At 44.1% G+C, this 23,417-nt stretch overlaps 2 protein-coding genes across 2 annotated transcripts; one reads left to right on the top strand and one right to left on the bottom strand.

The window, feature by feature from the left end:
• The first annotated feature begins 14,485 nt into the window (after nt 1–14,485).
• Nucleotides 14,486–16,838, top strand: LOC123402495. Its single transcript, XM_045096418.1, has 3 exons — nt 14,486–14,990; nt 15,104–16,006; nt 16,150–16,838. Exons 1-3 carry the CDS (start codon nt 14,955–14,957, stop codon nt 16,660–16,662), a joined length of 1,452 nt encoding a protein of 483 aa, XP_044952353.1. The 5' UTR covers nt 14,486–14,954; the 3' UTR covers nt 16,663–16,838.
• A 731-nt stretch (nt 16,839–17,569) lies between these two features.
• Nucleotides 17,570–18,708, bottom strand: LOC123405512. Its single transcript, XM_045099171.1, has 3 exons — nt 18,528–18,708; nt 18,309–18,484; nt 17,570–18,222 (listed from the first exon to the last, which is right to left on the bottom strand). Exons 1-3 carry the CDS (start codon nt 18,706–18,708, stop codon nt 17,638–17,640), a joined length of 942 nt encoding a protein of 313 aa, XP_044955106.1. The 3' UTR covers nt 17,570–17,637.
• Nucleotides 18,709–23,417: the final 4,709 nt, after the last annotated feature.

The following is a 23,417-nucleotide window of genomic DNA, read 5'->3' as shown; positions in this document are numbered from 1 at the left end:
GCCTTTTGCCACACCACGGTTCGTATGGTGTCGTCTCAACGGATTTTGATGGTGCCCTATTTAAAGTGAATGCAGCTGTGTCTAATGCATAACCCCAAAACGATAACGGCAAATCGGTAAGAGACATCATAGATCGCACCATCTCTAATAAAGTACGATTACGACGTTCGGACACACCATTACGTTGTGGTGTTCCAGGCGGTGTCAACTGTGAAATAATTCCACATTGTCTTAAGTGAGCACCAAACTTGAAACTCGGATATTCACCCCCACGATCAGACCGTAGGAACTTGATCTTCTTGTTACGATGATTTTCAACTTCACTCTGAAATTGCTTGAACTTTTCAAATGATTCAGACTTGTGCTTCATTAAGAATACATAACCATATCTACTCAAATCGTCAGTGAAGGTGAGAAAATAACGATATCCGCCGCGTGCCTCCACACGCATCGGACCGCACACATCGGTATGTATGATTTCCAACAAGTCACTGGCACGCTCCATTGTTCTGGAGAACGGAGTTTTAGTCATCTTGCCCATGAGGCATGGTTCGCACGTGTCAAGTGAATCAAAGTCAAGTGACTCCAAAAGTCCATCGGTATGGAGTTTCTTCATGCGCTTTACACCAATATGACCTAAGCGGCAGTGCCACAAAAACATGGCGCTATCATTGTTAACTCTAACTCTTTTGGTCTCAATGTTATGTATTTGTGTATTATCACTATCAAGATTCAATATGAACAATCCTCTCACATTGGGTGCATGACCATAAAAGATGTTACTCATAGAAATAGAACAACCATTATTCTCTGACTTAAAAGAGTAACCGTCTCGCAATAAACAAGATCCAGATATAATGTTCATGCTCAACGTAGGCACTAAATAACAATTATTCAAGTTCATAACTAATCATGATGGTAACTGAAGTGAAACTGTGCCGACGACGATTGCATCAACCTTGGAACCATTTCCTAAGCGCATCGTCACTTCATCTTTCGCCAGCCTTCGCCTATTCCGTAGTTCCTGCTTCGAGTTGCAAATATGAGCAACAGAACCAGTATCGAATACCCAGGCACTACTACAAGAGCCGGTTAAGTACACATCAATAACATGTATATCAAATATACCTGATTTTTCTTTGGCCGCCTTCTTATCAGCCACATACTTGGGGCAGTTGCGCTTCTAGTGACCCATACCCTTGCAATAGTAGCACTCTATTTCAGGCTTAGGTCCAGCTTTGGGTTTTTTCTTCGGATTGGCAACAGGCTTGCCGCTCTTCTTTGAATTACCCTTCTTCCCTTTGCCGTTTCTCTTGAAACTAGTGGTCTTATTCACCATGAGCACTTGATGCTCTTTACGGAGTTCAGACTGTGCGACTTTCAGCATCGCAAACAACTCGCCGGGTGACTTGTTCATCCCTTGCATGTTGTAGTTCAACACAAAGCCCATATAGCTTGGCGGGAGTGATTGAAGAATTCTGTCAGTGATAGCCTCTTGCGGGAGTTCAATCCCCAGCTCAGCTAGATGGTTTGAGTACCCAGACATTTTGAGCACATGTTCACTGACAAACGAATTCTCCTCCATCTTGCAAGCATAGAATTTATCGGAGGTCTCATACCTCTCGATCCATGCGTTCTTCTGAAAGATAAACTTCAACTCCTGGAACATCTCATATGCTCCATGACTCTCAAAGCGACGTTGAAGTCCCGGCTCTAAGCCATACAAGACTGCACATTGAACTACTGAGTAGTCCTCCTTACGTGTTTACCAAGCGTACTTAACATCTTGGTCAGCCATAGCGGGTGGTTCATCTCCTACCGCAGAATTAAGGACATAATCCTTCTTCCCAGCTTGTAGGATCAACTTAAGATTACGAGCCTAGTCTACAAAGTTGCTTCCATCATCTTTCAACTTAGCTTTCTCTAGGAACGTATTAAAATTCAGGGTGACTCTTGCGTGAGCCATGATCTACAACACAAATATATTCAAAGTGGACTTAGACTATGTTCAAGATAATTAGAGTTTAACTTAATCAAATTACTTGCTAAACTCCCACTCAAAAAGTACATCTCTCTAGTCATTTGAGTGGTTCATGACCCACTTACACTAGCTCAAGTCCGATCATCACGTGAGTTGAGTATAGTTTCAGTGATAAGCATCCCTATGCTAATCATATCAACTATATGATTCATGATCGACCTTTCGGTCTCATGTCTTCCGAGGCCATGTCTGCACATGCTAGGCTCGTCAAGCTTAACCCGAGTGTTCCGCGTGTGCAACTCTTTTGCACCCGTTGTATGTGAACGTTGAGTCTATCACACCCGATCATCACGTGGTGTCTCGAAACGACGAACTGTAGCAACGGTGCATAGTCGGGGAGAACACAATTTCGTCTTGAAATTTTAGTGAGAGATCACCTCATAATTCTACAGTCGTTCTAAGAAAAATAAGGTGCATAAAAGGATTAACATCACATGCAATTCATAAGTGACATGATATGGCCATCATCACGTGCTCCTTGATCTCCATCACGAAAGCACCGACACGATCTTCTTGTCACCGGCGCCACACCATGATCTCCATCAACGTGTCGCCATCGGGGTTATCGTGCTACTCATGCTATTACTACTAAAGCTACATCCTAGCAAAATAGTAAACGCATCTGCATGCACAAACGTTAGTTTAAAGACAACCCTATGGCTCCTGCCGGTTGCCGTACCATCGACGTGCAAGTCGATATTATCTATTACAACATGATCATCTCATACATCCAATATATCACATCACATCATTGGCCATATCACATCACAAGCATACCCTGCAAAAACAAGTTAGACGTTCTCTAATTTGTTGTTGCATGTTTTACGTGGTGACCATGGGTATCTAGTAGGATCGCATCTTACTTACGCAAACACCACAATGGAGATATATGAATTGCTATTTAACCTTATCCAAGGACCTCCTCGGTCAAATCCGATTCAACTAAAGTTGGAGAAACCGACACTTGCCAGTCATCTTTGAGCAACGGAGTTACTCATAGCGATGAAACTAGTCTCTCGTAAGCGTACGAGTAATGTCGGTCCAAGCCGCTTCAATCCAACAATACCGCGGAATCAAGAAAAGACTAAGGAGGGCACCAAGACGCACATCACCGCCCACAAAAACTTTTGTGTTCTACTCGAGATTACATCTACGCATGAACCTAGCTCATGATGCCACTGTTGGGGAACATCGCATGGGAAACAAAAATTTTCTTACGCGCACGAAGACCTATCATGGTGATGTCCATCTACGAGAGGGGATTTCCGATCTACGTACCCTTGTAGATCGCACAGCAGAAGCGTTAGTGAACGCGGTTGATGTAGTGGAACGTCCTCACGTCCCTCGACCCTCCCCGCGAATCGTCCCACGAACCGTCCCGCGATCCGTCCCACGATCTAGTGCCGAACGGACGGCACCTCCGCGTTCAGCACACGTACGGCTCGACGATGATCTCGGCCTTCTTAATCCAGCAAGAGAGACGGAGAGTTAGATGAGTTCTCCGGCAGCGTGACGGCGCTCCAGAGGTTGGTGGTGATCTAATCTCACCAGGGCTCCGCCCGAGCTCCGCCGAAACGCGATCTAGAGGTAAAACCGTGGAGGTATGTGGTCGGGCTGCCTTGAAAAAGTTATCTCAAATCAGCCCTAATATCTCCATATATATAGGAGGAGGGAGGGGAGGCTTGCCTTGAGGCTCAAGGAGCCCCAAGGGTTGCGCACCAAGGGGAGGAGTCCTCCTCCTCCAATACTAGTCCAACTAGGATTGGAAGGTGGAGTCCTTCTCTCCCTTCCCACCTCTTTTTTTTCTTTTCTCTTTGATTTTCTATCTATGGCGCATAGGGCCTTCTTAGGCTGTCCCACCAGCCCACCAAGGGCTGGTGCGCCACCCCCAAGGCCTATGGGCTTCCCCGGGGTGGGCTGCCCCCCCCCCCCCCGGTGAACACTCGGAACCCATTCGTCATTCCCGGTACATTCCCGGTAACTCCGAATACCTTCCGGTAATCAAATGAGGTCATACTATATATCAATCTTCGTTTCCGGACCATTCAGGAAACCCTCGTGACGTCCGTCATCTCATCCCGGACTCCGAACAACATTCGGTAACCAACCATATAACTCAAATACGCATAAAACAACGTTGAACCTTAAGTGTGCAGACCCTGCGGGTTCGAGAACTATGTAGACATGACCCGAGTGACTCCTCGGTCAATATCCAATAGCGGGACCTGGATGCCCATATTGGATCCCACATATTCTACGAAGATCTTATCGTTTGAACCTCAGTGTCAGGGATTCATATAATCCCGTATGTCATTCCCTTTGTCCTTCGGTATGTTACTTGCCCGAGATTCGATCGTCAGTATCCGCATACCTATTTCAATCTCGTTTACCGGCAAGTCTCTTTACTCGTTCCGTAATACAAGGTCCCGCAACTTACACTAAGTTACATTGCTTGCAAGGCTTGTGTGTGATGTTGTATTACCGAGTGGGCCCTAAGATACCTCTCTGTCACACGGAGTGACAAATCCCAATCTCGATCCATACTAACTCAACGAACACCTTCGAAGATGCCTGTAGAGCATATTTATAGTCACCCAGTTACGTTGCGACGTTTGATACACACAAAGCATTCCTCCGGTGTCAGTGAGTTATATGATCTCATGGTCATAGGAACAAATACTTGACACGCAGAAAACAGTAGCAACAAAATGACACGATCAACATGCTACGTCTATTAGTTTGGGTCTAGTCCATCACGTGATTCTCCTAATGACGTGATCCAGTTATCAAGCAACAACACCTTGTACACAGTCAGAAGACCCTGACTATCTTTGATCAACTGGCTAGCCAACTATAGGCTTGCTAGGGACAGTGTTTTGCCTATGTATCCACACATGTATATAAGTCTTCATTCAATACAATTATAGCATGGATAATAAACAATTATCTTGATACAGGAATTATAATAATAACTATATTGATTATTGCCTCTAGGGCATAATTCCAACAATTGAGAGTGTGAGTTACTTCACCACTAGCCCCATATATGATGAGTTGCCCCATTTCCCATGTGAGGAGGGCCACAATCCCCACCACTTGAGTGAGACGAGTGACTCCACCATATGTGACTTTGAGTGCAACTACCTAAAGGGAGTGAGTGAGCCAACACCACATAGAGCGAGTGAGGTAGTTGATACAACTTGTGAGGCCATTTTAATTTCTAACAACTTAACCTCTACCTCTATTGTGTCTTCTTCTTTGGTGCTAGGTCCCATACAGGATGTTGCGCCGATCCTCGATGACTTTGTTCCTCCTTTCGAGAAGATGATGGCCATTGTGGAAAATGATGCACCCACCACATGGTTCCATCACGATGAAGATGAGCACGAGTTGGTCTATGCCACCTCACCTACACCACATGAGTGGATTGAAAAGGGTAAAATAGGTGAAGGTGATGCTCTTGTCCCACCAGTGGACTATGTTGACATTGATTGTGTGCATGATGATGATTCCCATATTGCCATGTCTCATGATTATGCGACTTCTACATGTGATGAATTGCCCATTTATGATGAGTTTGACGATTCTCATGTGGAGTCTATCAGTTGCGATGCCATGTTGCATAGGATATCTTGTGAGAACTCTATGGGTCACATCATGTTTGACAATTCGCTTGACTTGTCATATGCTATGCATGAGATGAACCATATTGCATCTTTGCAATCTCATTGTAGTACCTATGCATAGGCTATAAAAATAAATCCAATTTGTGAATAAGACATAGATGACAAGCCCATGGTTATTGGCATTTGTTGTTCTTGTGATAATATTGCAATGTTTCCTTTGCATCATTTGCGCAATCGCTCACATATGCCATGCCATGATTACCATGCTTTGGATATGCATTATTTTGGATGTTGTCCATATTCTCCAAATTATGCTTCCCCTATTGCACCTCAGGAGACCCCTATAGTCCCTTCGTACATGTTAGGAGATTTTGATACATCCCATCCATTGCATGCTCCCCATAATTGTGTGCACCATATGCTTGTGCCACATAATTTTTGTAATTTGTGTCCAACTCATGTTGAACATAACAACTATCATTGCATGATGGATGACGTATTCCCTATACCATGCCTCAAATTTATTTGAGCATTGCATATATTGTGCTAACTCACACGTGCACATACACATCATAACGGATGATGTGTACATTTACCACGCACACACTTTGTTTTGTGTGTCTCCTTGTGTAGGTACACATGATTCTTCGTCAACCTCGCAAGTGCATCAGTTGACGAAACGAGCTCTAGAGAGCAACGGAGACATGCGCTACCATGGAGTGATTACCCTCCACCCACCCTCTTTGCGCAAATACTTCGCACATTTCTTCTACATGGCTCTCACATGGATATGGCTTATTGTACATTCCACTTATTATGCCCATATTGTCATGTTCACTTTGCATGATATGCTCATTTCTATGCCCTTGCCATGCATTTGTGACCCTTGCTTTGGATTGCATATGACACTATTGTATGACTTGTATGTGTATTTGCAAGCATGGTGAAGATATTTATCGTTATTTCCATGTTTTCTTTGTGCCCCATACCTATGATGATATATTGATCATATCTATTTTTCGTGCTTGCGACATGTCATGTGCATTGTCTATGCCAATTATTTGCTTACATGACATGATTGCGATGATTTCTTCTAGTATGTTGCATCTTCACACTTCTAGTTTGCACGACATGATCAATATGCTTGCCTATGTTGCATCACCAATGATTAATACTTGCTCATTTCATGCGGTTGATGACAACCATAGCCTTGCTTCACACATGAACGATTTTGCATATTGTCATATGTCTCCATGTGTTGCCTATTTCTTGCTATTGCCATGTATTGAGTGCAATGATGCTATTAATCTTGCTAATTATATTTCCCCCATAGCTTTCTCTCATGTTATTGGAGCTTTTGACATCTTTCATGTGAAGCATGCTTGTCCTCCTTCCTTGCAACATATGCCTTGTACCATGAATATTGCCATTGTTGCATCATATTATTCACGTTCTTGTGCTCCTGATGGTTTGTGCAAGAGAATAGAACCATCATGATGAATGATGTGTTCATATACCATGCACATACATTCTTTGTTTTGTTGTCTGTATGTGCAAGATGCTTCGAGTACAGGTCAACTTCCACATCACGTGAGTTGACAATTCGAGCTCTTGAGAGCGAGCCATGCTACACCGACGTGTTTCTTCATCGTGCTTGCTTGCACATCGGCATTGTGACGGTCGCACAAGGTCACGCTTTTGAGGCGACATCCTTCTTGAGCGTGGATATTGTGGCTCATCCTACTTGTGTTGCTTGTACCATGACATATATTGGTCATCTTGGACCACCTACTTGCACACATGTTAGTGATATAGAATTTCTTCACGAATGCCACATTGCTTGACTTGAGTTCCTCACACATGATGACCACCTGCTCTTTCTATTGTGTTGAGTGCCACACCATCTTCACTACACCATGTGCACATTATGCTTGGATTGCCTTGCACTTTGGATTGCTCCATGTGTTTAGACACTTCATTTTATTTGATGTTGTGAGTGATTTGTATGCCTACCATAGACCATTCGTTGAGCACTTTGTGCATAATTTCTATGATCTTGAGGTGGATGCTTGTTATATTGCCACATATATATGCATCCCTACCTCACCATTGCATACTTGTTTCCATGATTGCATCGTGTGTGCTCAATTTATATGCTTGCATGACATGCCACAATCCTTTGTCAAACCATATGATATGCATGAGGACAGCACTTGCTCGGTTATTCACCACTTGAATGCTTGGTTTTGCTCTAACGCTAACCACATTTGTTTTTCCAAGTGTTTGTCGTATTTTCACCTTTCGCGGGAATTCGTAGATGTTGAGACATTAGAGAGTGCCCTTTTAGAGCTTGATGATGCTCAGCGCTTGGTGATCGTCCACTTCTACACAGCGATGCCATCTCCTTCCCATGGTGATTTAGATTCTGATCCGAGGATGAATCTTTCCCAAGGGGGAGGGGATGATACGGAGCATCCGACATACATCACCATGGCAAGAGCCCTTTGCTAAGTGAAACGTGCTACATCTACTTCATACATATAAAGGTGAATCTTCTCCTTTACACGTGTGAGCTTGTGCCCTTCGAGGATGGTATACTACTTGACACTCCTCTCGTGTGCATGCATTGGTATTGCTGGAGCTTCATGGATGACGAGGAGGAGTGCCAGCACCTACGTACGACTACACCATCTGTGGGGGAAGCCTGGAAGAGAAGGAAGAAGAAGGAATATTAGCTTGTGGGAAGCCCGGACCTTCCAGCCTTCCTGAAATCTTCGGACCCCGGAACTTCCGGCCTACCCGGACCTTCCGGCCTCCGGCGACACGAGAAGCACCGAGGCACGCCAACTCTTAGGTTAGCCCGGACCCCGCCCAGAACCTCCGATGCCCAGAACTTCCGGCCTCAGCGCACCCTGTCCGGACCTTCCCCGGAACTTCCAGTCGGCCGGGAACTTCCGTCCTGGGCGTGCCACCGCTCGGGACAGAGGCCCATGTACCCCTCTCTCCCTCCTATCTCATCCTAGATTATAAATACTTGTGTCCCACCTACGTTTTAGGGTAAGCTAAGCTTATGCATATAATTTGTTGATCATAGCTCCATCTACTACCTCCTCCCATGAAGATACCTCCATGTGAGAAGACCACGTAGTGGATGCCAAGGCCCCTTTCGAGGGAAGATCCCTTAGTGGGTTGAAGGCCCATTCTCCCCATGGGATTTGGGATGAACTCTACCATGTATCTTACTTTCCCTTTGTTGTTCATGTACCCTTGTGGATCTTATGTGTGGTGAGTCTAGTGATCCCCTATTGGATTCAAGGCCCCATCTCCCCATGGGATTTGGGATGAACTCTACCATGTATCTTACTTTCCCTTTGTTGTTCATGTACCCTTGTGGATCTTGTCTGTGGTGAGTCTAGTGGATGTGCCATTGGTCTTGTCCTTGAGTGTTCCCCTGTGATTTCTCCTCGTTCTTCCCCGTGTTCTTCGTGTTCTTGAGGAATCCCCCTCCAATTTGTGAAATATTGACACCCACGGGCGTGCCCCGTATCACCAGGACCCCTAGGGTTACATGTTATCGATATAGATCGGTAGTAGACGGGCCGAACACGTTATCTTGTCTTGGAGTGCACGCCTGTCTTCGGAGCTTTCCATCCTGATCACGTAGTCATGAGATAATCTGGTTCTTCAATAACGCAGCCATATGATCGGCCCATGAGGGACAACCCGACTGCGCGAGGACCCCTTAATTTGGAACTCCCTCAACAAGCAAGATGTGAACGGTGCCCTCACTCGTAACAAGGCAAGATTGGTACCACAAGGCTACTCCCAAGTCGAGGGCATTGAGTACGGTGAAATATTCGCTCTTGTTTCTTGCCTTGAATCTATCTGCATGTTTCTTGCATTTGCTTCTCATCATAACTTCAAATTATACCAAATGGATGTGAAGAGTGGATTTCTTAATGGTCCCCTTAAGTAGTTGATTTATGTCGAGCTACCCCCGGGGTACGAGGATCCCAAGTTCCCTAATCATGTTTATGTTCTCGATAAGGCACTCTATGGCCTTAAACAAGCCCCTGTGCGTGGTATGAGCACCTTACTGAGATGTTACATGACCGTGGATTTCAAGTTGGGAAAATTGACCCCACTATTTTTACTAAGAAGGTCAATGGGAGTTTGTTCATATGCCAACTATTTATTGATGATATTATCTTTGGTTCTCCTAACAAAGCTTTTAATGAAGAATTCGCCGCACTAATGACTAAGGAGTTTGAGATGTCTATGGGAGAGTTGAAGTTTTTCCTTGGATTCGAAGTCAAGCAACGAAGTCAAGGAACCATCATCAATCAAGCAAAATATACTCAAGACATGCTCAAAAGGTTCAAGATGGATGATCTCAAACTGGTCAAGGCCAACACTCCCATGCCTCTCAACTGTCATCTTGACCTCGATCCCAATGGTAAAGTTGTGGATCAAAACGTATATCACTCTATGATCAGCTCTGTGCTTTACCTTTGTGCATCTAGACTAGATATTATGTTGAGTGTGGGAATTTGTGCACGATTTCAATCCGCACCTAAGGAAAGTCACTATGTGGCGGTCAAGCAAATCTTTTGATATTCGGCTCATACCCCAATCTTTGGCTTATAGTATCCCAAAGGTGCTTCATTTGATCTCATAGGATATTCAGACTCGAATTGGGCGGGTGACCGTGTGCACAGGAAGTCAACTTCCGGAGGTTGCCAATTCCTTGGTTGCTCTCTCATAAGTTGGTCTTCCAAGAAACAAAGTTGTGTTCCTCTCTCGTCCATCGGGGCTGAGTATGTAGCTGCTGCAAGTTGTTGTGCTCAGTTTCTTTGGATGAGGCAAACTTTAAAGGATTACGGTGTCACAAGTCACAAAGTGCCTCTTTATTGTGATAATATAAGTGCTATCTCAATCTCCAATAACCCGGTTCAACCATCCAAGACGAAGCACAACAGTATTCGTCACCACTTCATCCAGGATCACATCAAGCGTGGGGAGATTGATCTCATTTACCTTAACACTAATGATCAACTTGCGAATATTTTCACGAACCCTTTGAATGAAGCAATATTTTGCGAGTTAAGGCGTGAGCTAAATATCATTAATTTGAGCAATGTGGTTTGAAATTAGGCACAACCCACCACTCTCATCATTCTATTTTGTTTAGATGTAGGCATGAATTTAGGGGGACTTTTGTTCTCTCAATGAACTCTCCCTCCCCCTATTATGCATAAATCGATCAAATCTTTCGCAATAGTCACTGTTGATGATACATGTGCTTCAAAGACGATTTTTGGTCATGGGCCCAAGGTTAAAATCTTCGCGGTGCCATACCAACTGACTCAAACATAGGTGGCCTCGGCCACCGCCCCTCTTCCACACAAGTTCTTTTTGTTTATTGCATGAACGGTCACTCCATAATGCGTTCTACTTCTCGTTTTGCACTATTTTAAGGTGGAGTACCTTCTTAATTTTGTGCCTTTATTCTCTCCTTTGCATAGTCAAATAGGTCTCAATTGTGTGCCTTTATTCTCTTCATATTTTAAGGCGGTTGTTGCTTGGGTCACAGGCGGTACTACCGCTCCAGCGGTACTACCGTGCTGATGGGCGGTACTACCGCCTCGAGGAGTTTGTGGGGAGTTAAGATTGGGGCAGGCCCCCATACCCATTCCCTCCCTCTCCCCACGCCTCTCCCTCTCTATGGCGACCAAGAACATCACCGGAGGCCGGCTCCAGATCCCTCTATCCGTGTCGCCCTCCACTTTTTCGTCCAGTGGGATCTCTCCGCCCATCTCCCTACACTTTTTCATTCATTGCGCAATCATTTTAAGAAAATGTATCCGTGGGCTATTATTAAGGAGGGATGTTAGTGTTGGGTTTGACTGTTAGCCGCAATACCATGTGTAAAAAAAGTAATAAACAAAAGGTAGTATATCATTCTCCAAAAACATCTTCTGCATATTTCTTTTGCTACTTTATCACGGTCAAAAGGTGCAAGTGCTAATTTATTTAGCAACTCCCAAAGTGAAATAAATTAAAATCTCCCAAAGTGGTGCCATACATTAGAGGATTATTGTACCTTTTCTTTAGTCTAATCTCTCTCACTTTAATTATTAACATTATCCATCAGGATACAGTGTAGATCAAGAGTGACGGAGACATGGATTAAGGCCCTAGGTAATGCTAGAAGAGCATATTTGGCTAGGCTATGTACCTCGAAATTGGAAGATCTTTAGTGGGCCGCATTTGAGTGTTCTTCATAACCTTAATGTTGTGTTAAAATGGGCACATGGTCTTAAGAATGTAGATTGGCCCGAGCCCAATCTTAATAGGTCCACCACATGAGAGATATGCACATACGGTTTTTTTACTGTTCTGACCCACGGGGTGTAAAATATTTCACAGAACGAACTCAATCTGAAAGTATTTCTGGATCTGACCCTTTTAGAAATGCCAGAGCCCGTGGCGTTGCTGCTCCACGTCGAAACGCGAGTCTACCGTGGCGTTTCTGGTCCACATTGAAACGTCAGTCTACGGACGCGTTGCAGTCCATGTAGAAATGCCGCAGCTTCTAGCGTTGCAGCCTACACAGCAACGCCAATGCTCATGGCGTTGCTTCCATCACATGGTGTCAGGCTATTTCCTTATGTCTATAGATGATGAGCTAGCATGGCACAACCACATGCAGCTGTGGTAGCAACACTGTGCTTGCGCGCGACAAGAGAAGGGAAGAGGACGCGCATAGGCACAGCCACATGCAGCTGCGGTAGCAGCACTGTGCCATCACATGGTTGCCAGCACTGTGCCATCACATGGTAGCAACATTGTTCTTGGATAACTTTGTGTATGATGATTCAGAGTTAGTACTAGGTCTCTGCTTACGTTGTTTTGTATTCTTGTCATGGCACTTGTTACTTCTATGTCTGGTGAATTATTTCATAGTGCCATCTAGCATAACTAATGATTATGTATCTATGCTGCTTTCATAGAATATATTTAGTAGTTTAGCATATAAGCAGTGGCTATCTATTTATATTTAGCATTGTTTAGAAGAATACATTTATGTTTTCAGGTTTCCAAGTATGCCATTCTCTTGGTGGTGGTACTGGATCAGGCATGGGGACACTTTGATATCAAAGATCAAGGAGGAGTACCCAGACCGCATGATGTTAACATTCTTTGTTTTCCCTTCACCGGAAGTATCTGATACTGTGGTTGAGCCTTACAATGCCACTCTTTCGGTCCATCAGTTGGTTGAGAATGCAGATGAGTGCATGGTTCTTGACAACGAGGCCCTTTATGACATCTGTTTCAGGACTCTTAAGCTGACCACTCCCAGCTGTAATTTGAATAATTTTTAGTGCATGCTATAATATGCATGATGACTTTGAGCATGATGTGTAGTCTAATTTTGAATAATTTTTAGTGCATGCTATAATATGCTCAATAACACAAATATTGATGCTGAATTTCTATTCACAGCTGGAAAACTGAAAAATGATGTAGTTCATTGGCTTACCTTTTTGGAATATTTCTCCAAATTATTCCTTTATAGCAGTTTTGGTTTTCTTAGACATGGTATAAAACTCTAATTGCACTCTTGTGCTTGAGTTATTTGCTCAGGGCTTTCATTTATCTAAACTCTAATTGCACTTCTTCACTATTACACTATTTCAAATACTACATTATTACCATTCAAACATGTCTTGGTTGAGATTTTGCTTATAGGTTGAATATGTGAGAATGACTGTTATTTGTCATGGTAATCTGAAAACGTGTCTGTGACTATATGTGTTAGTTATTGTTTCATCATGGATGCTATTTTAGAATTATAGCAGATATTTTCGGTCGGTCAAAGCGTCAACCATGTGATGGCACAGTGCTGCTACCACAGCTGCATGTGGCTGTGCCTATGCGCGTCCTCTTCCCTTCTCTTGTCGCGCACAGGCACAGTGCTACTACCACAGCTGCATGTGGCTGTGCCATGCTAGCTCATCATCCATAGACATAAGGAAATAGCCTCACACCATGTGATGGCAGCAACACCATGAGCGTTGGCGTTGCTGTGTAGGCTGCAAAGCCAGAAGCTGCGGCGTTTCTACATGGACTGCAACGCGTTCGTAGACTGGCGTTTCAATGTGAACCAGAAACGCCATGGTAGACTGGCGTTTCTACATGGAGTAGCAATGCCAGGGGCTCTGACGTTTTTAAAAGGGTCAGATCTGGAAATACTTTTAGATTGAGTTCGCCCTGTGAATTTTTTACACCGTGTGGCTTAGAACAGTAAAAAAAATCCTACACATACATCGTCGTTGTCTAAAAAAAACACACACATCGTCTGCCCTAACGCTGTCCCCTCCCCACCCACCCACCGCACCACCCTCCAGCGGCGGCGGACAGAGATCAGGTGACTTGCACGTTTGCATGTCACCGTCTGACTTGCGGCCTAAATTCAAATTTAAACATTGCAAAAAAATCTGAAAAAAAAGTCATGCATGTTTACATCACATATTAAGAAACCCCTAAAACATTCAGATCAAAATTCGAAACATACACCGAGAAATAAAAAAGAGAAACTCAGATGTGAATAGTCTACACACAACCATTCGTGACTATTCATGACAGATTTCTCTTTTTTTGTTTCTTGATGTATGTTTCGAATTTTGATCTAAATTTTTTAGGGGTTATTTTAATATGTACTGTGAACATGTATGATTTTTTTAGATTTTTTTACAATGTTTAAATTTAAATTTAAATCGCAAGTCACGCGGTGACTTACAAAGGTGCATGTCACCTTATCTGTGTCCGGCGGCTGCTACCGATCTCCTCCCGGAGTTGTCCCCTAAACCAGTTCCGCTCCAGATGCTACCTCCCAGATGATGAAGGGAGATCAAATTCATTCTGCAGACGGATTCGAAGAAGGAAGGGTCAGGTGCCAATTTCTTCGTTCTACCTTCGGATTCCAAGAGGAAAGGGGTCAATTTCGGTCTGTATTAGAAAAAGGAGTTGTTTTTGTATGTCTGCGTCGCGTGAGATAATAGTAAACCTGTCTGTTTACGGATTCTACACCGGCTTGAAGGGGATTCGGAAGCCTCCTCCGTCTCCGTCTCTTCTTTTGGGATTAGGATCCGAGGAGGCTATATAATAGGACCAGGCTGGACGCTGACGATTGTCGCACACAGAGGGGGTCATCATTTCAAGATTCGTTTTTGTTTGTGTTCTGTTTATCGACGCAAGCTGGTCTTTTTTGACATCGCATCAGCATGAAGTTTAACAGGGGTCGCCGCCACCGACCTAACGTAAGTCGTTGCTTATGTTTTGTTATTGTTATATATGTTTCATTCATTTTATGTAAATCAATTTATCGATCTATCACCGATGACTAATTTTCCTTCCACCTTGCAAAATGCAGTTGAAGACAGAAGTTGGTAGTGGAGACATGCCAAGCATCTTGCCTGGCAATATACAAGCTTGTAATGGGGACAGGCTAAGTGAACTGCCTGTCGATGTGCTGCTCAACATTCTCGAGAGGGTGGGCACACTTGATGCTGTAAGAACCTGCATCCTTTCGAAGCAAATGCAGATGCTGCCAAATATGCTCTCACAGATCGTTATTGATCTCAGCCCTCGTGATTTGTTTCAAAAAAGTCATGTTGTGGCTGATGTGACCAACAAGATTCTTAGTAGGAGGTGTCCACATATCACCATTCGCATGCTGAAGCTCAAATTTGTCTTGAGTCCTTCTTGCTGTCTTTCCATCGGCAAATCCGTTGGCCTCGCCATGACAACACAGAAATTCGATGCAGCTGAGTTTCAGATCATGACACCGAAGGATTTCCATGTTTCCACTGATGCCCATCGCGTGCTCTTTGCTAAGCAGTTCAATACTTTTGTTCGCGATTGTCCTGATGCATTTGCTGGTCTCACACGTCTGCATGTACAGAACATGAATTTTGGTGAATCAGACATACCCAACATACTTAGCTATTGCAAGCGGCTGGAGTCACTGTCTTTCTTCATGTGTGGCGCGGGGAGCAGTTCGGTGCTGTATCTAGAACACGCTCAACTCGTCGAGCTTGTTATCTCCTATTGTCGATTCAAAACAGTGGAGGTCAAAAGTCTACCAAAGCTCCAAAGGATGACCTTTGGTGATTGGACCTGTGATGAAAATCCCTTGGTTCTTAATTTTGTCCCTCAGCTTTCAAAGCTCAGTCTTGCTAATCCAAACTTTTCGGGCAAGACCCTCAACTTAAGCAAGCTGCTTGCAAATGCCCCTACTGTAAACGATTTGTTTCTGGAGTTTCGAAGTGAAAAGGTACTCACTCTAATCATCTCTATCCATTGTTGTTTATTGTATGATGTTTGTATCTGATGGTAGTAACTTATGCATCACTTGATGATGCAATTTATGCACCACTTGCACGCATTATTACTTCTAATTTGTTTTATCTCTACCAGATTTGGGTTCAACCAGAATGCCCGAAAGTGCTTGCTCCTTTGCTCGCCAAACTACGGTTTGTGAATCTGGACCATCTTCGTGAAGAATGTGATATCTCTTGGACAATGTTCCTTCTTGAAGCTGCACCATCAGTAGAGGACCTTTGCATCACAGTATGGGATCATAAGTGCCGAAGGAAGTCACATGAGAGTTACTCCAAGAAAACAGATGTGAAGTGGAAGCCATCTGGTCCTGATTTTAAACACAAGAATCTGGCGAGACTAACTATTTACGGTTTCCAGTCCGATGACAATTTCACAGGATATGTCAGGCGTGTCATTCAAGCTGCGGTGAACATCAGGAAGGTATCTCTGCACGACAGGAAGGTGTGCGAGCTCTGTTCTGAAAAGTTTCCTCATGCCGAGGCTCGTCCTTCGGGTTATCCACGGACCAGCGAGGAGATGGATTTGTCGAGGAAGAAGATGGCAGCGGCGTCGGCGACGACCTGCCCTGATATTCACTTCTGCTCATAAGGTTGATTTGAACATGAATATGGTTGGAAGGAGCGATGTTGCTTTTCTGCTGAAATGTACCCCCTCTTGTCCATAAAAGTAAGACGTTTTAGACTGACCATACATGTATCTAAACGTCTTTTATTATATTTATTATTATGAAGAGAGGGAGTATCTCGTCTATCAATTTGTTGGAAGAAATCGTTGAATTATTCCTGAATGGATAAAATAAGCACGTCTATGGTGAATACGGTCAATATACTGTTATTTTTTCTTCCTCCTTTCCAAAATATAAGGTGCGCTTTTTATATATGTGAGCCATGGCGCTCGCTGTTTTTCTTGGACACGCAAGTCCCTGGTCGCCGTAAGAGGAGGGTCTGCCGCAGAGTGGCCTGTTCCCAGCGGCTCGCAGTCGTCTGTTCCCAGTGACCGCTCCGGCCAGCAAGAGCAGTCCCTGGTCGCCGTAAGAGTAGGAGCTGCCGTAGAGTCGTCTGTTCCCAGTGGCCGCTCCGCCCAGCAAGAGCAGTCCATGGTCGCCATAAAACATACGAGTAGGGGCTGCCGCAGAGTCGTCTGTTCCGAGCGACCGCTCTGCCCAGCAAGAGCAGTCTCTAGTCGCCGTAGAGTAGGGGCTGCCTGTTCCCAGCGGCCGGCTTCCTTGAACAGAGGGAATACTTGCTGGTGGGGAGCAGATCTGCTGAAGATTTGAACGCTAGATAAGAGCATCTCTAGTGAACCTGTAAATTTGGACATGTATATTTTCATATACACGTCCATATACACTTTGCTAAATTTTACACATTTCAGTTTTTCAATGGAACGTGTATACAGGACGTGGAAATCAGAACGTGTATATTTCAACGGCTATATTTCCAAATGTCTTTGTAATGTAGTGTTATCAATAAAATAGGATAAAGCATTAAATAGTTCTTACAACAACTAGGATAAAGCATCAAATAGTTCTTACAACAACTAGGATAAAGCATCAAATAGTTCTTACTCTAGGCGACGAGCAAGGATCTCATTCTGCTTAGTTTGGTAGAACTGCTTTTGCATATAAGTCATACCACTAGTGTCTATGAGCATGACCCTCTCATCTAATTCAAACTGTCTTCGTGCATCCTCCCTCTCGTTTCGTGCATCCTCCTTCTTTTTCAGTGCAATCTCCTCTTTTCGCAATTCAAATTGTTGTGCATAGCGAGCATTTTTTGCCGCCTCTTTGATGTCATCCTTTTCTTGCTTTGCTGCCCACACAGTTTCTAATGACAACTTGCAAGCACTGTCATCAGCTTTACCTTTCCGCAATTTGTCCTTCTTCACACCATCAGGTCTTTGCTCATGTTCAAGAGCATCCCTGTGTATCGAGGTAGCATCAGTGCGTATCGTGGATGCATCAGCTAGATCATTGGTGGATGTGCCCGGACTTGCACCAACGGTCTTCTTTTGTTTCTTACGAGAAGTTTCAAGTTCTTTTGCCTGCCACTTTGGATACTTCGAAAGCTCGACATAGTAATGCATCAATATGAAAGGCTTCTTCTTTTTAAGATCCATTTCCTTGAACATAATGTGTGCATCGTTTGTCTGCACATATAAATGTATTGTGAAAATCTGCACATCACATATAGAATATTGCACAACACATATAGAACTACAAGATAGACACATACCTTTTCTTCTATAGTCCTTCCGTTTTCTTCCCTATTTAAAATCTGCTGAAGGCAACCACAAAATCTAGCTGTCTCTTTGTTAATCAATGTGTAACGGCAATTGATTGCATTAGCATTACGCTCCAGCCAGATCTGGCCAGCGGTGCGGCGGCCGCCCGACGTCCCGCGCCTCCTCTCTACCGACGGGAATGGAAAATAGAAGGGAGGGAGAGAGCTTACCAGAGGGGAGTGGTCGCCGGCGAGCTTCGATGGCCTCTAGACGGATGAGGGAGGATGGCGGGAGCAGGGCGGGAGGATGGCGGGAGCAGCTGTTTCCGTCTTCCACGAGCGTGGCCGAGGCGTGTTTATTTCCACGCCTCGTGGATGGACGTGTAAAACTTGCATCGTGTATATTTACCATCCACCTCCATATACACCATCCACTAGAGATGCTCTAAGTTCATCATTGATCTCTGCACTTGGGTCTCTTACCACAACATGTACTATATGACATTATGTGGGAGAAAGTTTGTGTGAAAGTTTGTACGAGTGAGTGTTCTAGTTCGTTTATTATATACTCCCTTCGAAAAAAGATGTCAACGTGGAAATTTTGGGAAAAAAAACTCCTCCGTGAATTCTTGATAAACCTTGCACTCTCCGCTCGTCTCCCCCGATCGTCTCCCGCCGGAGATCCCCTGCTCGGCTCCCTGCACCGGAGCTCTCCTGCTCGGGTCCCTGCACCAGAGTTCCCCTACTCGGGTCCCCACGCAGCTTGCCCAGGCGTCTCCAGAGCTCCCCCTCAGTGTTTATCTCCTCCACCGTGTTGTTGGAAATATGCCCTAGAGGCAATAATAAAGTGATTATTATTATATTTCCTTGTTCATGATAATTGTCTATTATTCATGCTATAATTGTATTAACCGGAAACCGTAATACATATGTGAATACATAAACCACAACATGTCCCTAGTGAGCCTCTAGTTGGCTAGCTCGTTGATCAATCGATGGTCATGGTTTCCTGATCATGGACATTATATGTCATTGATAACGGGATCACATCATTAGGAGAATAATGTGATGGACAAGACCCAATTCTAAGCATAGCACAAGATCGTATAGTTCATCTGCTAGAGCTTTTATAATGTCAAGTATCATTTTCTAAGACCATGAGATTGTGCAACTCCCAGATACCGTAGGAGTGTTTTGGTGTATCAAACGTCACAACGTAACTGTGTGATTATAAAGGTGCACTACATGTATCTCCAAAAGTGTCTGTTGGGTTGATACGAATCGAGAATGGGATTTGTCGCTCCGTGTGACGGAGAGGTATCTCTGGGCCCACTCGTAATGCATCATCATAATGAGCTCAATGTGAATAAGGAGTTAGCCACGAGATGATGTGCTACAGAACGAGTGCTTGGCGAAGCCCTGCTGGAGAACCTCAAACTCCATCGCCACCACGCCGACGTGCTGCCGGAGTTCTCCCTCAACTTCTCCTCCCTCCTTGCTGGATCAAGAAGGAGGAGACGTCCCCGGGCTTTAGGTGTGTTGAACGCGAAGACACCGAACGTTCGTTGTTTGGATCGGATCACCACAAGTACGACTCCATCGACCGCGTTCATAGTAACGCTTCCGCTTTGCGATCTTCAACGGTATGAAGATGTTCTTCCTCACTCGTTGCTGGTTTCTCGTAGATGATCTTGGTGTGACGTAGGAATTTTTTTGAATTATTACTACGAGGCATCCGAGCTAGGTCTATGCGTAGATTCTATGCATGAGTAGAACACAAGTAAGTTGTGGGCGATGATTTGGTCAATTTACTTACCGTTACTAGTCTTATCTTGATTCGGCGGCATCGTGGGATGAAGCGGCCCGGACCGATTTTAAACGTACTCTTACGTGAGACTGGTTCCATCGCCCGACATGCACTTGTTGCATAAGGTGGCTAGCGGATGTCTGTCTCTCCCACTTTCGTCGGATCGGATTCGATGAAGAGGGTCCTTATGAAGGGTAGATAGCAATTGGCATATCACCGTTGTGGTTGTGACGTAACGTAGGTAAGAATCGTTCTTGCGAGAAACCCATAGCAGCCACGTAAAACTTGCAACAACAATTAAAGGATGTCTAACTTGTTTTTTCAGGGTATGATATGTGATGTGATATGGAAAAAAGGATGTGATGACATATATGTGATGTATGAGATTGATCATGTTCTTGTAATAGTATTCACGACTTGCATGTCGATGAGTAAGACAATCGGAGGAGCCATATGAGTTGTCTTAATTTATTGTATGAGATGCAACGCCATGTGATTACTTTACTTTATTGCTAACTGTTAGCCATAGTAGTAGAAGTAATAGTTGGCGAGACGACTTAATGAAGACACAATGATGGAGATCATGGTGTCATGCCGGTGACAATGATGATCATGCCGTGCCCCGAAGATGGAGATCAAAGGAGCAAGACGATATTCGCCATATCATGTCATATATGATTTGCGTGTGATGTTTATCATGTTTTCATATCTTATTTGCTTAGAACGACGATAGTAAATAAGATGATCCCTCACTAAAATTTCAAGAAAAGTGTTCCCCTTAAGTGTGCACCGTTGCGAAGGATCGTTGTTTCGAAGCACCACGTGATTATCGGGTGTGATAGATTCTAACATTCGCATACAACAGGTGTAAGCCAGATTCACACACGCAAAACACTAGGGTTGACTTGAGGAGCCTAGCATGTACAGACATGGCCTCGGAACACGAGAGACCGAAAGGTCGAACATGAGTCGTATGGAGATACGATCAACATGGAGATGTTCACCATTGATGACTAGTCTGTCTCACGTGATGATCAGACACGGCCTAGTCGATGTGGATCATGTATCACTTGGATGACTAGAGGGATGTCTATCTGAGTGGGAGTTCATTAAATAATTTGATAAGATGAACTTAATTATCATGAACTTAGTCTAAATTGTCTTTACAATCTATATTGTAGATCCAATGGCCAACGCACATGTCCCACTGAACTTCAAAGCGTTCCTAGAGAAAACCAAGTTGAAAGACGATGGAAGAAACTATGCGGACTGGGTCCGTAACTTGAGGCTCATCCTCATAGCTTCCAAGAAAATGTATGTCCTTGATGCACCGCTAGGTGAAGCACCCGTTTTCCCGGCGGCTCAAGACGTTATGAACGCCTGGCAGTCACGTAGTGATGATTACTCCCTGGTTCAGTGTGGCATGCTTTACAGTTTAGAACCGGGGCTACAAAAGCGTTTTGAGCAACATGGAGCATATGAGATGTTCCAAGAGCTAAAACTGGTTTTCCAAGCTCATGCCCGGGTCGAGAGATATGAAGTCTCCGACAAGTTCTTCAGTTGTAAGATCGAGGAAAATGGGTCTGTCAGCGAGCACATACTCAGAATGTCTGGGTCGCACAACCGCTTGTCTCAGCTAGGAGTTAACCTTCCGTATGACTCGATCATTGACAGAATTCTCTAGTCGCTTCCACCTAGCTATAAGAGCTTTGTGATGAACTACAACATGCAAGGGATGGAGAAGACCATTCCCGAGTTGTATTCAATGCTGAAATCAACGGAGGTGGAAATCAAGAAAGGACATCAGGTGTTGATGGTGAATAAGACCGCCAGTTTTCAAGAAAGGCAAGGGTAAGAAGAACTTCAAGAAGGACGACAAAGCAGTTGCCGCGCCCGGTAAACCAGTTGTAGGGAAGAAGCTAAAGAATGGACCCAAGCCTGAGACTGAGTGCTACTGTTGCAAGGGAAACGACCACTGGAAGCGGAACTGCCCCAAGTACTTAGCGGATAAGAAGGCCGGCAACGTCAAAGGTATATATGATATACAAGTTATTGATGTGTACCTTACCAGCATTTGTAGTAGCTCTTGGGTATTTGATACCGGTGCAGTTGCTCACATTTGTAACTCAAAACAGGAGCTGCGGAATAAGCGGAGGCTGGCGAAGGACGAGGTGATGATGCGCGTCGGGAATGGTTCCAAGGTCGATGTGATCGCCGTCAGCACGTTGCCTCTACATCTACCTTCGAGATAAGTTTTAAACCTTAATAATTGTTATGCGAGATGGCTACTCATTTAAATCTGAGAATAATGGTTGTTCTATTTATATGAGAGATATGTTTTATGGTCATGCCCCACTGGTCAATGGTTTATTCTTAATGAATCTCGAACGTGACGTTACACATATTCATAGTGTGAGTACCAAAAGATGTAAGGCTGATAATGATAGTCCCACATACTTGTGGCACTGCCGCCTTGGTCATATTGGTGTCAAACGCATGAAGAAACTCCATACAGATGGACTTTTGGAGTCTCCTGATTTTGAATCATTTCACAGATGTGAACCGTGCCTCATGGGCAAGATGACTAAGACTCCGTTCTCCGGAACAATGGAGTGAGCAACCAACTTGTTGGAAATAATACATATTGATGTATGCGGTCCAATGAGCGTAGAGGCTCGCGGTGGCTATCGTTATGTTCTCACCCTCACTGATGACTTAAGCAGATATGGGTATGTCTACTTAATGAAACACAAGTCTGGAACCTTTGAAAGGTTCAAGGAATTTCAGAGTGAGGTAGAGAATCAACGTGACAAGAAAATAAAGTTCTTGCGATCTGATCGTGGAGGAGAATATTTAAGTCACGAGTTTGACACACACTTAAGAAAATGTGGAATTGTTTCACAACTCATGCCGCCTGACACACCTCAGCGTAACTGTGTGTGTGAACGTCGTAATCGCACTTTATTGGATATGGTGTGATCTATGATGTCTCTTAGTGATCTACCACTATCGGTTTGGGGATATGCATTGGAAACTGTCGCATTCACTTTAAATAGGGCATCGTCTAAACCCGTTGAGACGACACCGTATGAATTATGGTTTGGCAAGAAACCTAAGTTGTCGTTTCTAAAAGTTTGGGGATGCGATGCTTAGGTCAAGAAACTTCAACCTAAAAAGCTCGAACCCAAATCGGAGAAGTGTGTCTTCATAGGATACCCTAAGGAAACTATTGGGTATACCTTCTATCTCAGATCCGAATGCAAGATCTTTATGTTGGGGAACGTAGTAATTTCAAAAAAATTCTACATCACACA

The sequence above is a fragment of the Hordeum vulgare genome, chromosome 6H, assembly GCF_904849725.1.
Source record: "Hordeum vulgare subsp. vulgare chromosome 6H, MorexV3_pseudomolecules_assembly, whole genome shotgun sequence".
Taxonomy (NCBI): domain Eukaryota; kingdom Viridiplantae; phylum Streptophyta; class Magnoliopsida; order Poales; family Poaceae; genus Hordeum; species Hordeum vulgare.
This window is presented reverse-complemented; position numbering and strand designations above follow the sequence as displayed.

Coding starts and splice junctions, on each gene's coding strand:
- LOC123405512 (XM_045099171.1), bottom strand. CDS start 18,708: ATGGTAAATATACACGATGCAAGTTTTACACGTCCATCCACGAGGCGT. Junction 18,485..18,527: donor CCGGCGACCACTCCCCTCTG/GTAAGCTCTCTC, acceptor TCCCGTCGGTAG/AGAGGAGGCGCGGGACGTCG. Junction 18,223..18,308: donor GAAGGACTATAGAAGAAAAG/GTATGTGTCTAT, acceptor TTATATGTGCAG/ACAAACGATGCACACATTAT.
- LOC123402495 (XM_045096418.1), top strand. CDS start 14,955: ATGAAGTTTAACAGGGGTCGCCGCCACCGACCTAAC. Junction 14,991..15,103: donor GTCGCCGCCACCGACCTAAC/GTAAGTCGTTGC, acceptor TGCAAAATGCAG/TTGAAGACAGAAGTTGGTAG. Junction 16,007..16,149: donor TGGAGTTTCGAAGTGAAAAG/GTACTCACTCTA, acceptor TATCTCTACCAG/ATTTGGGTTCAACCAGAATG.